At 34.9% G+C, this 15,890-nt stretch overlaps 1 protein-coding gene across 1 annotated transcript; it reads right to left on the reverse strand.

Moving 5' to 3' along the window:
* Positions 1-13,329: 13,329 nt before the first annotated feature.
* Positions 13,330-14,329, reverse strand: LOC136068699 (L-type lectin-domain containing receptor kinase VIII.1-like). Its single transcript, XM_065776192.1, has one exon. The coding sequence runs from the start codon at positions 14,041-14,043 to the stop codon at positions 13,330-13,332; it is 714 nt and encodes a 237-aa protein (XP_065632264.1). The 5' UTR covers positions 14,044-14,329.
* Positions 14,330-15,890: the final 1,561 nt, after the last annotated feature.

The following is a 15,890-nucleotide window of genomic DNA, read 5'->3' on the forward strand; positions in this document are numbered from 1 at the left end:
TTTTGTATCTCCATTAAGAGACTATGAATTCCATCTTAAGAATATATGTTCCATCAACACTAAATGTGGCTGCCCAACATATTGAGGTTTTGACCGTTACTTTAGATCTCACTTCTGATATATCAAAACAAGCTACACTTCATAATCAGGTCCATTATTCTCCAAGGATTAAGAGTTCATGTAAATATAAGTCATGAAATTTATTATTCACTTGACAGTCGTTAGGAGAATAATAAATCTCATAGGGGTCCAGTTCAATATGTCTTAACTCTTAAAACATATCAATACATCAACTATAAGATTTCACTTCCATGATCAAGACAAATCATTTTAGTTGATATGCTATAGTCTTCGCAGATGAAATGCCCAATTTAATCGCTGACTACGAACTAAAATTCTGAATTTACAAAAAACTTATGATTTATATCTTCTGTGACTTTTTACATAAATCATATACTATACATCTCATGGACTATATGATAATGTCCAAATATTCATGTTACCATCATTTTAGATAAAAATAAAGCAATTTTATTAATTACAACATTAAGTCATACATAATAACATACATAGCATCATACAATAGGATTTTAGGGCATTAATCCTAACAATCTCCCACCTGCCCTAAAGACTATTATGCACTAATCTAACTCCCATTTCTTCCAAATGTGACTCGAAAGTCTATTGAGCCAATGTTTTGGTAAATGGATATGCTAGATTATTTGCACTTTCAATCTTTGCTACCACTACATCTCCACGAGCAAAAATATCTCGAATGATGTGGTACTTTCTCTCGATATGCTTTTCTTTCTTATGATTCCTTGGATCTTTGGATTGTGCAACCGCTTCACTATTGTCGCAAAACAATGTGATGGGAACTTGCTCCATTCTTACTACACCAAGATCAGAAAGGAATTTCTTGAGCCAAATAGCTTCCTTTGCTACTTCACAAGCAGCAACATACTCAGCTTCCATGGTGGAGTCCGCAATACAAGATTGCTTAACACTCCTCCAACTTATGGCTCCACTTCCTAAGGTGAACACACATCCTGAAGTGGATTTTTTGAAATCTAGATCCGATTGAAAGTCTGAATCTGTATAGCCAATGGGAATCAAATCCTCACTCCGGTAAACAAGCATATAATTTCTCGTTCTTCGTAGATACTTAAGAATATGCTTTACAGCTTGCCAATGTTTTGGTCCTGGATTTGATTGATATCAGCTAACCATGCCAACTGAATAACAGATATCTGGTCTAGTACAAAGCGTGGCATACATGAGACTTCCTACTGCAAAAGCATAAGGAACTTGTCTCATCATATTTTCTTCCTCTTGAGTCTTAGGCCTTTGGTCATCAGACAAAGAAACTCCATGTCTGAAAGGAAGCAACCCTTTCTTGGAGTTTTGCATGCTAAATCGTTCTAGAATCTTATCTATATATCTAGCTTGTGATAAGCCTAACATCTTATTCTTGCGATCTTGCCAAAGCTTGATCTCTAAAATAAAGTTGGCCTTACCCAAGTCCTTCATATCAAATTGGTTTGACAACCAAAATTTTACCGATGACATTACCCCTACATCATTCCCAATGAGTAGAATATCATCAACATTAAACACTAGGAACATTACTACTTTATCTCGATGTCTTTTGTACACACATGGCTCATCAAGATTTTGTTCAAAACCAAATGACTTGATTGCTTGATGCCACAGCTACTAGAACCGTAAGAGGAAGAAGAGTTTCTTGAAGAGGATCTTCTTCTGGTGCATCTAGTGAGGGCAGCAAAATTAGGGTACCATTATCTGCCAATTGGTCCCACAACTTCGTGGTTACCAAGCGGACTTCAAGTTCTTGACACTCATTTTTTGAGGAACTTGGCTACACAACTGTTGATTCATGTTCGATGTAGTGAGGTATTAGCATTTCCATTCATGTTGCATCATTTCTTGCATTCTCTTGCTCTTGTTATGATTGTATTTTGTGATATACTCTCATGCCTTGGATAATAATGGTCTTTCATTATGTAGGATCAACCAAGAACCACTTTTGGGTGGGGTGGGTGGATCGAATTTTTCCGTAAGATGAGTGGTGCATTGCTTGAATACCATGCTTTCTTGGTCAGCCTTGGTTTTGGTCATTTCTTGAGTATCCCTTTTATTGCTCTTAGACATAGCCTAGTTAGGGCTTGGTACGAGAGGTTTTTCTTAAAGACAGGCACATTTTCCATCTATGCACTTGTGAGGTGCCCCCACGCCTCCCAATTGGAGTGTTATCCCTGGCATCCCATTGGGGGTCGTCCAATTCCTACTGACCCTATTACTATAGAAGAGGTGATGATTCTCCTGGGTATCTTACAGAGATCATGTTATTTTTTTTGGGGTGACTAATATATGCATAAAGGTCGTCGCATTGAAAGGGAGTTTAAAGTTGGATAAGCCGTCAAGTGAGGCTATTCGTCGACAATTTTTGTTGTACTTTCTTAGGGCTTATATCCTTGGGGATAACAAGACTTTCATCCCTTTACATTTGGTCTCATCGGTCAGGGATATATCTATTCTTAAGGATATTGATTGGGGGAGTTCGACTTTTTCGTACTACAATTGGGGATTACGTCAAAATGCTAGCTGGAGTACGAGTAACTTTACAAGCTTTTGGCAGTTCATAGTCTACTGGGTATTTGAGCATTTTCCCACTATGAGGCCAAATATGAGGGTAATAGAGGAGAACAATAGCCAAATATTCCCCTGATCTTGGTGTTGGGACATTGAACGATTGAAAAAGGTCACAATACGCACTTCGTCAGAGTATTGCACAGAAATTGATTGCCTTCAAGATAAGGATATTGAGATTCTATCATATGATGAGGAGTTGATGGGTATAAGTATCGTGGAAAGGGCTATTACTCTTACACGACTGCGGGTTTGGCTTTGCGGTTTCGACTCATGGGAGCTTTTTTTTAAGAGAAAGGACTCTTCGATAGCTTGGTGAAAGAGTAGTAGTTCCTCACAACCCTCTGGTTGAATTGTCTTTAGAGGCGGTCAAGCCTAGTGGCCCATAAGAAGAAGGGGTGGATACTACTCGATTTATTCATCCTGATCAGGATTATAGTGAGTGGTTTTGTCAAAACTTGGTGGGTCCTTTAATTGGTGAGAACCTGGTTACAAGCAGGAGAGTGCTTGGAGGTATTACCCTCGATCATTTTCAGTTTGGGCGAGGCTTTTGACTGAGTTAGCTAAAGTTCAAGCAAATTTGAGGGATACTCAAGCCAAGTTGGCTCAGGTTGAGGCTCAGTTATTGGAGAGAGATGCTTATTGGCAAACTGAGCTTAAGTCTAGGATAGCTCATCTTTGAGATGGGTTTGAATTAGAGCGTCATGAGAGAGATTAGGCCTAGGAGTTATGTTTTAATGTTGACAGCTCATATTTAGACACTTGGAGTTGAGTTGTTGTGGGAGCTTATCATGGTGTCCATCTTAGTTATGTTGCCATCCCAGTTAAACTGATCATTCCTCTGAATCAACCTTCTTCTTTAGATGCCTACATGATCTTAATAGGGACTACTTATTATCAGCACCATCCTCCACACACTCAGGCTCTAGTTGCACTATCAACCCTTCCCTGAGCTCTAAGATACTGTAAAATTGAGAGAGCTTTCTGAATTTGAGATTTTATTGTTGAGAAAATGAATTAGAAAGCAGCAGAAATAATTACACTAAGCTCTGCTATATATATACAATTACCAGAGCATTAAGTTGGAGCCAAAACAAGCTAACTAGCTAAATTCTAAACACACCAATAAATGACTAGCATCTGTACAAGTAGTAACAAATTAATCACGTGCTTAAACTCTCTAACCTGTGTCTTGTATCTTCTTGATTTAAATGGAACGACACCATTTCCTTTAATTTCTTATTCTTGTCATTTATCAAAACGCTGTAGTTGTTCTTCTTCTTTACTGACTTCACTTTTCTTTTGTTAAACGACATAGTCCCTTGCTCTTGGTTATCTTGAATCTTCACACTCCCCCTCGAGTCCTTAACTAATTGCTCTGAGACTTGAACTAATGTGGAAGTAGAGCTAAAACGAACATTCAAACTTGGTGCAAAGATATCTACTAAACCTAGGCTATTTACCAATCTGGAAAAGGTTGGTAAAACCAAGGCTTTAGTGAATATATCTACTACTTGTAAATTGCTTGGCGTGGAATGTCTTGATCACACCTTCCACAATTTTGTCTTGCACTAGGTGGTAATACACCTCTATATGATTTGTCCTTTCATGGAATACTGAATTAGCTGCAATATGTAATGCAGCCTGATTATCATAGAAAGGCAATGCACTTTGAGGACGATGAACTTTCAAATCCTTGAGCAATTGAAGAACCCACACTACCTCATAAGTGGTTGTTGTCATTGCCCTATACTCTGCTTCTGCTAATGACCTTAACACAATGCTTTGTTTCTTGAACCACCAAGAGATTAGGGAATCACCCAAATATGCACTATAGCCTGTTAAAAATCTTCTGGTATCTGGGCATCCTGCCCAATCAGCATCACAATAAGCCTTAACATGCAATTCTAAGTTCTTTGAAAAGAAAATCCCTCTACCAGGTGAGCCTTTGATGTATTGCAAGACTCTACAAGTTGCCAACTTATGTGGTTCCCTTGGTTCAGCTAAGAATTGACTCAATCTATGCATTGCATAGGTAATATCTAGCCTAGTCAGTGTTAGATAAAGTGATCTTCCAATGAGCCTTCTATATTTACTAGGATCAAGTATCGGCTTGCCTTCACTCTTGGGCAGATGCAAATTTTGTTCCATAGGTGTCTTCATTGGCTTACAACCTAATTGACTTGTGTCTTTCAGAATTTCAAAGGCATACTTCATTTGATTTAAGGTAATGCCATTCTCATTTCTTGCCACTTCAAGGCCTAGAAAGTACCTCAAAGAACCCAAATCTTTCAAACCAAATTTTTTGTCTAAAACTTCTTTCAATTCAACAATGCAACTGTAGTCATTGCCTGTAAGCAAAATATCATCAACATAGATTAATGTAATGGTAAAAGAGGACCCTCTTGTATAAGTGAAAAGAGAGTAATCAGCCTTGGATTGTACAAATCCAAAATTCAAGACTGTGTATGAGAATTTAGCAAACCACTACTTGTAAGTTTGTTTCATACCATATACTCTTATTGAGCTTACAAACCATAGAACCATTTCTTGAAACACCATTACAGCCATTGCTACTGCCTGAAACACTCTCCCTCTTACTGTGAAAATCAGGTGGAAGGGACATGTACACCTCTTCATCCAAGTCACCATGGAGGAAGGCATTATTCACATCCATTTGATGAAGTTTCCACTCTTTCAATGCAGCCGAGGACAAAACAATCCTTACTAAAATAGATTTTGCCACAAGACTGAAAGTGTCTGTATAATCAAGATCCTTCCTTTGATTATACACCTTTGCAACCAATCTTGCTTTATATCTATCAATAGAACCATCAAAGTGATATTTGATCCTATAAATCCATTTACACCATATGGGGATCTTTCCTAAAGGTAAAGAGGTAATGGACCAGGTATTATTGAGTTCAAAGGTTGCAATTTCTTTGTCCATTGTAGCTCTCCAATCTGGAGATTTAACAACTTGGTTAATGGATGTAGGTTCTAAAGGAGTAGCTTGTACAGCTAGAACAAAGTTTTTATAAGCTTTATGGAGATGAGAATAGGTAAGGTAATCTGAAATGCCATAAGGAGAACCTGTGATTGGTTTAGAGGTGACAGCCGAGCAAGAATAATCTTGCAGGTATGAGGGTGGTTTATGTGGTCTTCTGGACTTTCTTGTAGGTTATGGTAGTGGAGAACGAGGCCTAGAAATAGGTAGAGGAACTGAGGTGCACTTAATAGAAACATCAATACCATCAGAATCATGTAATGGTGAATTATGTGATTGTGAGAGACCTTGAGCCTTGGGGTGCTTTAAAAAAAGAGATTTGGGTACTTTTTAGGGCGCCTTTTTTTTTGGATAAGTGGTGTGGAGTTGTCACTTATTATTTTTTTTTTATACAAAAAAATAAAAATAAAAAACTAAATATATACAAATATATGATTGAATTGTTCCATTCTCATTGATTGAATAAAAATACATGTTTGAAAATTTTAAAATTACATGGCTTTAGGTCCTAGTTAGAATCTACCAAAATACATGGCCTTTTTGTCCTAATTACATTGTACCCAAAATAAAAATAAAGATAAGGACAATGCTTAGATCTACCTATCCAAAAGAACTAGATTTAGAGACTAGGTTACAGAATGGGAAGGTGTTAGGCACCCATTCTGCACAGACAGAGTCTGGTCTTCTAGACTCTTGTGACCTATGTACCCTTTATGCATGCTATGAATGATATGTTGAACATGTTAAATAAAAATTAAATCACATAAATTTGTTTATGAATTCAATCTCTTCTTTGTTAGAAAAAATTCAAATATGTTTACTGATAAAAAAAAAAAAAATTTAATTTGTCAAAGGTGCCAAATCTATTTTGTAATATGTAGAAAAATGGTTTTTGGAGATAAAAAAATTCAGATCTATTTCTTATTACATAAAACAAAGTCTTTTGATTTGAAAAATATTGGATCTGTTTTTAAGAACTTAGAAAAAATGGTTTTTGATTTATAAAAGATCAGATCTATTTTTAAGAACTAAAAAGAAGGTTTTATTTATTTATTTATTTTTTTTTATTTTTTTTATGACAGAAAAACCGGATCTGTTTTTATATGTTTAAAAAATGAAAAAGATTTTTTATAAAGAGAATTTTACTCATAACATAAATTTATGCATTATGAAACAACCAAAACAAAAATAACCATAAACACAATCATACATAATCTTTTTCTTTGTTTCAAAATTTGCATATGTTTTAAAAAATCAGATCTGCATCTATAAGAGATACAGGTCAGTTTTTTTGATTTGAGAAAAATTCAGATTTGAGAAAAATACAGGTCCTTTTTTTTATTAAGAAAAATTCAGATCTACATCTAAAAAAGATGCAGATTCATTTTTATTAAGAAAAATTCAAATCTATATCTAAGAAAGATGCAGATTCATTTTTATTTTAAGAAAAAATCAGATCTACATCTAGGAAAGATGTAGATCTGTTTTTTATTTCAAGAAAAATTAATTGGTTATATGCAGATAATTGAAATTAAGAAAGAGATTGTAACAATTATATACAAGAGATTCAAGATCATGCTTTTAACAAAACAATAGTTAATAAATCATGTTATGAAAAAAAATGCATCATCATAAACAAGTAGCATAAAAAGAATAGGGTGATTGAAAACAACCTCTTGCATGAGCACTCCTTGTTCTTGAGGGGATGTTTTAGGGTTCAAAGAAACTTATTCAATTATCTTTGAAACCTAAAAACGCTAATTTTAGCAGCAAATATCAGAAAGGATCAGCAAATACAAGCAATTTGAGAGCTTAAAACGTATGCCTCTCAAAGCGTAAAAAATAGTGCTGAATTATGAGATTCAATCTCTATTTATAGAGGCTAGAAGACTCTAAAAAATAGGCACAGACGATTAGGATGCGAATCCGGATGCATCCTTCCACGAAAAAATCGAAAAGGGTGTGCCTTATTGTCACCTTAAGGGAGCTGGGCCAAAGCCCGAAAGGAGCCAATTTGGCACTTTTAAAGTGTTGTTCGGCACTCCAAAAGTGCCGAATGGTGCTCTTAGACACCGAACGTTCTTCCGTGTTCGGGTGCGTTTTGGATTCTCTTTTTAGGGTTTTTTGATTCGGTCCTTACACCTAGATGTGTTTTCATCCTTAGTCTATGATTTTTATCTCTTTTTCTAGATAATTCAAGTTTTTTTAGGAATAATTATCTTGTAGATAAATACCCTAAAATAGATCTTGATAAAGTTCAGATTATCTACAATTTTATTATTATCCAATCATCCCTTTTATTCCTATGCATGCAATCCTATTTTAAACACTAATTATCAACCAATCACAAAATTATTTAATTAATTTTAATTGTTTAACCAATCAGAATTAATTTAAATTAATCATGTGTGGTCGACTCTACCTAGACACAATGCATGCTGACCGTGCAAACTTGATTATGCGATATCTTTCGATTCGATGGTCCGATTTGGAAATCGAACATACCATTGTGACCGTTAAAATCTCAAGATCATTTTTATGATATATCATGAGTGAATTGATGCATGTAATGCAAGAACAAGTTAATGCATGTAATGCAATCATGATTTTTGGTGTACATGAATGATCATTTAAGTCATTCTCCTTGATTAAATTATGGGTGTAAAATCGAGTGTCTACAATGATGAAGGGACACTATCTAGGACATGTGAAGAATCAACAGTATCTAAAGATTCAAAACTAGGAATGTATGGAAGAGTAGCATCATAATTAGGAATGGAATGAGGAAAAACAAAAGTGTCCAATTTAGATAAAGGAGAAATTGAAGCAAAAGGAAAGATGGACTCATAGAAAACAATATCTCTGGAAACAAAAATAGTATTTGTTTCCAACTCCAAAACTTTATAACCTTTGATACCAGAAGGGTAACCAAGGAAGACATACTTCTTGGCTCTAGGAGCAAAATTATTTCTATTGTGGGATAGTGTTGAAATGAAGCACAAACACCCAAAAGTTCTAAGATGATCATAGAATAGTAATTTGTTGAAAAGAAGTTCATAAGGACTCTTGTTATTAAGAATTTTGGAAGGCAACCTGTTTATAAGATAAAAAATTGTCAAAATACAATCCCCCCATAAAGACAATGACAAAGAGGATTGAAATTTTAGGGCTCTTGCCACATTTAAAATGTGTTGATGCTTCCTTTCAACAATAGCATTTTGTTGAGGAGTATCAACACAGGTTAACTGATGAAGAATGCCCTTAGTTTTTTTTTTTCAAAAAAACTTTCATTATGAACTTAGTTCCATTATCACTCCTAATACATATAATTTTGGACTCAAATTTTGTCTCAACCATTGCTGAAAATTGTTGAATCAAAATGGATGTTTCAACTTTGGATTTTCAATAAGTAAACCCAAGTACATTTTGAAAAATCATCCACAATAGTAAGAAAGAACCTAAAAACTTCAGTGGTAGGGGTGGAGAAAGGTCCCCATAGATCACAATGAATGAGCTGAAAAGGAAATTTAGAAACATGAAGACTAGAAGCAAATGAAAATCTCTTTTGCTTATTAAATTGACATACATCAAAACACTGCGTTTTATCAATATGTACATCAGGTACCACATTATTCAACAAACTCAACTTAGCATGAGAAGGATGACCTAGGCTAAAATGCCACAAGTTGGAGTTATTACAAAATTGTGAATCAAAAGAAGTAGCTAAAACAGAATGAGGTTTGGTTGAAAGAGTGTGCTACTGCAACAAGTAGAGACCTCTTGATTCTGTACCCAGACCAATTGTGTTCCAATGAACAAGGTTCTGGATGAAACAGTAGGAACTAAGAAAAACAAGACAGCAGAAGATAGTCTTAGTCAATTGAGTAACAGAAATGAGATTAAAAGTAAATAAAGGTACACATAAAACTCCATGCAAAATCAATGTTTCTGAGAGTTGTACAGTGTCTATATGAGTAACTAAGGCATGTTCTCCATTTGGTAAGGATACGAAAGTGTTTGTGGTGGAAGTAATAGAGGTTAAGAGAGACATTGAGTGTACCATATGGTTTGTGGCACCAGTATCTATAATCCACTTAGATGTTTTATGTGCGTGTCTGTCAACTATGTGGGTAGAAAAAATAGAGTGTGTTAAGGAAAGAGGTGACAAAAAAGGATTACTTGAAAAATCGTTGACAAAGTTGGCTTGGGCAGTAGGAGAGCTTATCACAGAAGCTACTTGATGTCCAAAAACATCCTTGTAATTCTAAGAAGTAAGGAAAGAAAGCAACTGCTCACATTGAGTTTGTGAGATGGGGCATTGAGGTGCACTGTACTGTGGCTGTGGCATAGAAAACTGTCATTGAGTCTGTGGATGTTGTGAACCACGAAATTGTGGGGAGTATTGCATCATCTTAGTAGAATTAGCAAGATTAGGGGCTTGTTGAGAAACAAAATTTCCAAAATTCCCAAAACAGGCATTGGTAGGAGGGCAATTTCCGAAAGATCCATTGCTGGAAACTTGATTTCCTGAGAGCTTTCCTTTTGGCTCATAACCAGGTGGGTAGCCATAAAGTTTATAGCATTTATTAGCTATATGGCTTGTAAAACCACAGTATGTGCAAACAAGTCTCTCCTTCTTTGTATTCCCCCATTTTCCTCCTTAATAAACATAATTTCCTCCTTGATAATTCTGATTTTCACCACCTTAATAGCTTTGATGTCCCTGATTTCCCTTAGAATTGGGATGAGTTACATACAAAGCTGTTGGTTCAAAAATCGCCTCAGTAATTTGACCTATTTGTCTACACTTTTACTCTTGTAAAATCAAAGAATACACCTTGCTTATGTTTAGAAGAGGCTTAGTTATCAAGATTTGAGTTCATGTCCATAGCTATCATTTAGCCCCATGAGAAAACAAAAAACTTGATCTTTAAGTTGTGCATGTGATTGAGATTGTTGAGAACCACAAATACAAGTGCAAGTGTAGACAGAAAAAGATTGATAATTGACAAGCTTATCCCATAGAATCTTGAATCTTGTAAAGTAAGAACTCATCAAAGGTTGCCCTTGTGAAAGCCTAGAAATCTCCTTCTGCACCTCAAAGAATCTTGGAGCATTTCCATGTGAGAATCTGTCTTGCATGTCAATCCAAAGATCCCTTGCAATGTTGATGTACATCACACTCGCTGCAATGTCTTCGGAATTGGTCAACCATGAGAGAATGGTTGTATTTGCCCTATTCCAAGCATCTAACAATGGTGATGAGAGGTCAGGTATCAGAATTGATCCATTCACAAAACCGAACTTGTTTCTACCACTCAGGATTAGAAAGACAGCTCTTGCCCAAGCTGAGTAATTCTCAGGACCAAGCAAAGGTTGAGAAACCAATATAATGCCTGGATTATCAGCTGATGGAAGAAAGTAAGGGCTTTTGGGATTAGTATCATCCATTAATGGAGAAATAGAAGCAGGTTGTGTAGTTTGAGCAGGAATTTCAGAATTGGAAGAAATGTTGGAAGCCATTGATGAGCTTTAGAGCTCTGATACCATGTAAAATTGAGAGAGCTTTCTGAATATGAGATTTTATTGCTGAGAAAATGAATTAGAAAGCATTAGAAATAATTACACCAAGCTCTGCTATATATATACAATTACTAGAGCATTAAGTTGGAGCCAAAACAAGCTAACTAGCTAATTTGTAAACACACCAATAAGTTACTGACATCTGTACAAGCAATAACAAACTAACAAACTAATCACGTGCTTAAACTTTCCAACACGTGTCTTGTATCTTCTTGATTTAAATGGAACGACATTGTTTCCTTTAATTTCTTCTTCTTGTCATTTATCAAAACACTGTTGTTGTTCTTCTTCTTTTCTGACTTCACTTTTCTTTTGTTAAACGACACAGTCCCTTGCTCTTGGTTATCTTGAATCTTCACAGATACCTCATCCTTGAGCAGATGAAAAAGAGGTTGCTACCTTGCTTATCAGTGATAAACATTAGTTCCTTAAGCCACGAATTTGTAAGATATACAATTTTATCATATCCAGCAGTTATTCATTCTGGTAATTTTTGGGATGTGCGTTTTTATATTCATGATAAGTAGAAATATAGCAAGCAAGGCGCTTTGGATTTAGCCCGTCGAATTTGATCATAAAGTAGGCCCTATGGCTTAAGCTGACGGGGTAAACTATGAGTCAGATTGAAGATCCAAAAAACTGACGGACAGAGACTTAACAAGAAGGAAGTTAGCTCACCCTGAAGATAACACCATCAAGAGATTGACACCGTTATGGCTGAAGGATGTAAGGAAAACTGACGGTCCGAAAGCCGACGGTCTTATTGAAACCTTGACTTGGTCACCACACATAAATAAATAAGGAAACGACTTGTATCCCACGTTTAATGCTAGTATCCTACAAGGAAAGGATTCTGTAATATACGCTCATTAGGATTCCTATAAGGAAAGGACTTCTAGCCCAAGGAAGAGATGGTCGAACCTCTACTACTATAAAAGCCTCAATACCCTCACAAATCAAGGTACGCATTATTAAAACCCTCTCTAGCACTCTAGAGTTGTAAGAAGTTCTAACTTGACCATTGGAGGGTATTTGGCCAGCACCACACCGGTGCTCTTCGTGAGGTCTTCTCTTCTTCTTTTTGTGTAGGTGACGTATCGACCGAGCAAGCATCGTGTAGCTCACTGGTGATATTTTCAGCATCATCAATTCATACGTGTATTTTTTGGGCATGTATTCAGGCATATATTTATATATGACTATAAACTGTTTATTCATATTTCTCTATGGATGGATATGCATGTTCGAATATTTTCTTGCTTATTGTTGAATGCAGGCTTCCATTACCACCACTTTTGGATTGATCGACATGCATGTGTATCTAGTGTACCTTGCCTAGTAAATGGGCCTGTATATCCTATGCACTATTGGCTAAGCTCAGATCCAGAACAAACTCTTTATTGGGCTGACAATAAATTAGATGCCCTCGAGAGATTTCCTGATTTCATTTTTAAGGTAGCTTAGCAAATTCGATTGCTTCATTCTCTGATCTTGGGCGTATTGGGGTTTTTCCGGTCATGGACAAAACCAATGATAATGTATCTTAGGATTGGGCAACCTCTATCGGGGTTCTCTCTTGCTGATCTCCACTTCTTCCCAAGATTAGCTAGGTAACATACATTTTTATATCGTCACATCCTACAACACACTTTTGTGACCTAGTTTCCAAAGTAAAATTGGTCTCTCATCCTCCATTTTGAGTTTGAAGGAGCTATAAGTGTACAAGCCTGATAGTGTTTAGGCCCATTTTATTTTATTTGTCTGGCGTGCATTATTACTTTTATTGCACTTGCACACAGAACGTTTGTACAACACTCCTACACTTACCTCTATATAAAGGCGGTCACTTGTACAGTTATACACATCAATATACAGAATTAATTCTCAGTATACTTCTTTTGTGATGGTTTGTTCTAATAAGTATTACTATTTTAAAAAAATATATATATACAAAATTAATTATCAATTCTAACAGAAAAAATATTTATAAAAAAATAATTAAAAGGAACAATTTTGTTTGGCAAGTGTTTTTTTTTTTTTTTTTTTTTTGAATCATTTACTTTGTTTACCTAATAATATACATTTATATTTTTATCGTAAAACTNTTTGGATAAATCTATTAGGTAGGAGAGCAAGGGACCAGAGGGCCTCAAACTACCATTTTGACTCAACCTAATCTCTAATCTCCTTGAACCCGCTTCATAATCTATCCAAGCATGGATTTTTTCACTAATACGAGACAAATTATAAGCTGACACATTACTCAATTTTGCTGATACAACGCCACTCACACCAATTCCTACATGAGTCTTAACCAAACCATTATTACCATCACTTAATGTATTAAATTTGAGAGCAATAACCTTAAATTTACTCTTTCCAGATCCTAAAAAGCCTCCAAATGAACTATCATTAAACTCACTAACATTAAAAGCACTTGGAACCATAAAGAAATCTAAACCATCACCATTGCCCGCAGACATAGAGAAAGAGAAGTAAGTCGAAAAGGAAACCATCTTTCTAGAATTACCTTCTTCAAGCTTAATGGGTTTCTTGTACATGACTTGCCCAGCACTTGAACTCACCGGACTGGTTAGTTGAACCGCATCCCCACCATCAACAACCTTTGCATCCCCATAAAGAGCAATATTGGACTCAAACTTTGGATCTTTCTCAAACTGTGTGAATGAAAAAGAAGGATTTGGGTCTGCAGCTAATGACTTGAAGAAGAAAATGAAGAAAGTAAAGGTCATAAAGTGGCTGGAAATGGATAGAGCAGCCATGGTGAAATGGGTTTTTGATGAATTTTGGTTTTGAGAAGAGTTTGTGGGTTAATAGGGCTTGTTGGGTGAACCCATCTTGCATCTAAAGTTTTGAATTTTTCTAGGGTTGGAGTGAGTGTGAAAAGCAGAGGAAGAAAGTAAAGAATATAGGGGAGGTTGGGTTGGAGGTTGTGAAAATTAAATACGTTTACTCGTTTCTGCAACTCTCTGACTCACTTTCTCTGAGTGGTTGCTGACAGAGGGAATATAATAAAGTGATTTTTTCAATGGTGCACTCATGCTTTGTAAAATTTGTAATTGTAGTCCCTGAACTTTGTATATTCACATTTTTTCTTCCTGCATTTTTGTAGGCAGTGACATCGACTATTGGTGATCGGTGTACCGTGAATGATGTTTTGAGATTTTGAACTTTTTGCCGGTGGATCTTAATGATTATGACCACCAGAGGTCCAGAGCTTTCCAAGAAAGGTCCTTTTTCAACTCGATTTTAATTTTTTTTATGGGATTATCAATGATTTCAATGGCTGAAAGACAGTGTTATTAACATTTTGTATACACGTTCAATGCAGATATAATTGAGTATATGGATTAAAAAAACTCTTCCTTTTAACTTTTTATTTTAAAAAAATATTTAGTAATATGTTTAATCCGAATAGGATTTTAAACTTTTGTTAATATAGTTTAATGTAAATTAAAATTTTAAGTTAAATTGCATATTTGATCATCAACTTAATTTTTATTTAATAATCACCCTTAACTTTAAAATGTTTTTAAAATGTCTTTACCATCATTTAGTATGAAAAATATTGACATGGTAAATGGAATATTTATGAAATTGAGGTCACTTTAATGGAGGGCTATAAATGAATTAAACTGTTTATCAACATTTCAAGCTTGACTAAAGAAAAAGCTTGTTTATGTTCGTTTATTTAGAAAACATGTCAAGTTCAAGCCTTAAGTTTAGGCTCGATTATTAAACAAGTTAAGCTCAAGCATGATAATGTGCTCATGAACAAACTCATGAACATGAGAACTCGATTTAACTATAAATAATATTATATTTTTATATGTATACATGTCTAAAAATATATTTATATAGATTTAAAATTAGATTATATAAATTTGTCAATATGTTTATATGATAGTATTAAATTATGATTTGTAGCTTATTGGTGATAAAAATAGCCTATTCATAGTAAAAATTTATAAAATTGTGAAGAGTTAAAAACTTTTGGTTATAGTTTCATAATATATATAAAAAAATAAGTTAATCAAATAGTTCGTAAACAAACTCGAGCTTGCTCGACAAGAAAATGAGCCAAACTTAAACATTAAAAACTCTTGTTTACTAATGAGCTCAAGCTCAGCTTGTGTTTGAAAAAAAATTAAATGAATAAGTTTAAACTTTTAATACTCGGCTTAGCTAAACTTATTTACTGTCGTACTTTGATAGCATTGATTCTTTGATATGGCATGAGTTTTGTCTATTATGTTAGATTTTTCATTTACCAAAAAATGATGGAATTCAAGCAATAGCCCAACGATAATAGTATTCTTTGTAGTATCTCATGTTTGTGATTTGTCCCACCTCCTCTTTTCCTATCATACCTATCTTAAAATAATAATTTGAAAGTATTAGGTTTAAAGAGAAAACATTTTAAAGTATAATGATGATTTGAAGCAAAAATCAAAGGTTTATGACCGAATATACAATTTAACGTTAATGCATTTGCTCCATATTACTATAGCTCGAAGAGTACTTTAGTGTTTTTTGCATCTTCATGGTTAGGTAGAAATGTAGAATGAAGTAGAAGTTTTAAATTGTTGCATTGCATAGAATAAAAAGA

This window comes from Quercus suber, unplaced genomic scaffold (genome assembly GCF_002906115.3).
Source record: "Quercus suber isolate HL8 unplaced genomic scaffold, Cork oak 2.0 scaffold_130, whole genome shotgun sequence".
NCBI lineage: Eukaryota > Viridiplantae > Streptophyta > Magnoliopsida > Fagales > Fagaceae > Quercus > Quercus suber.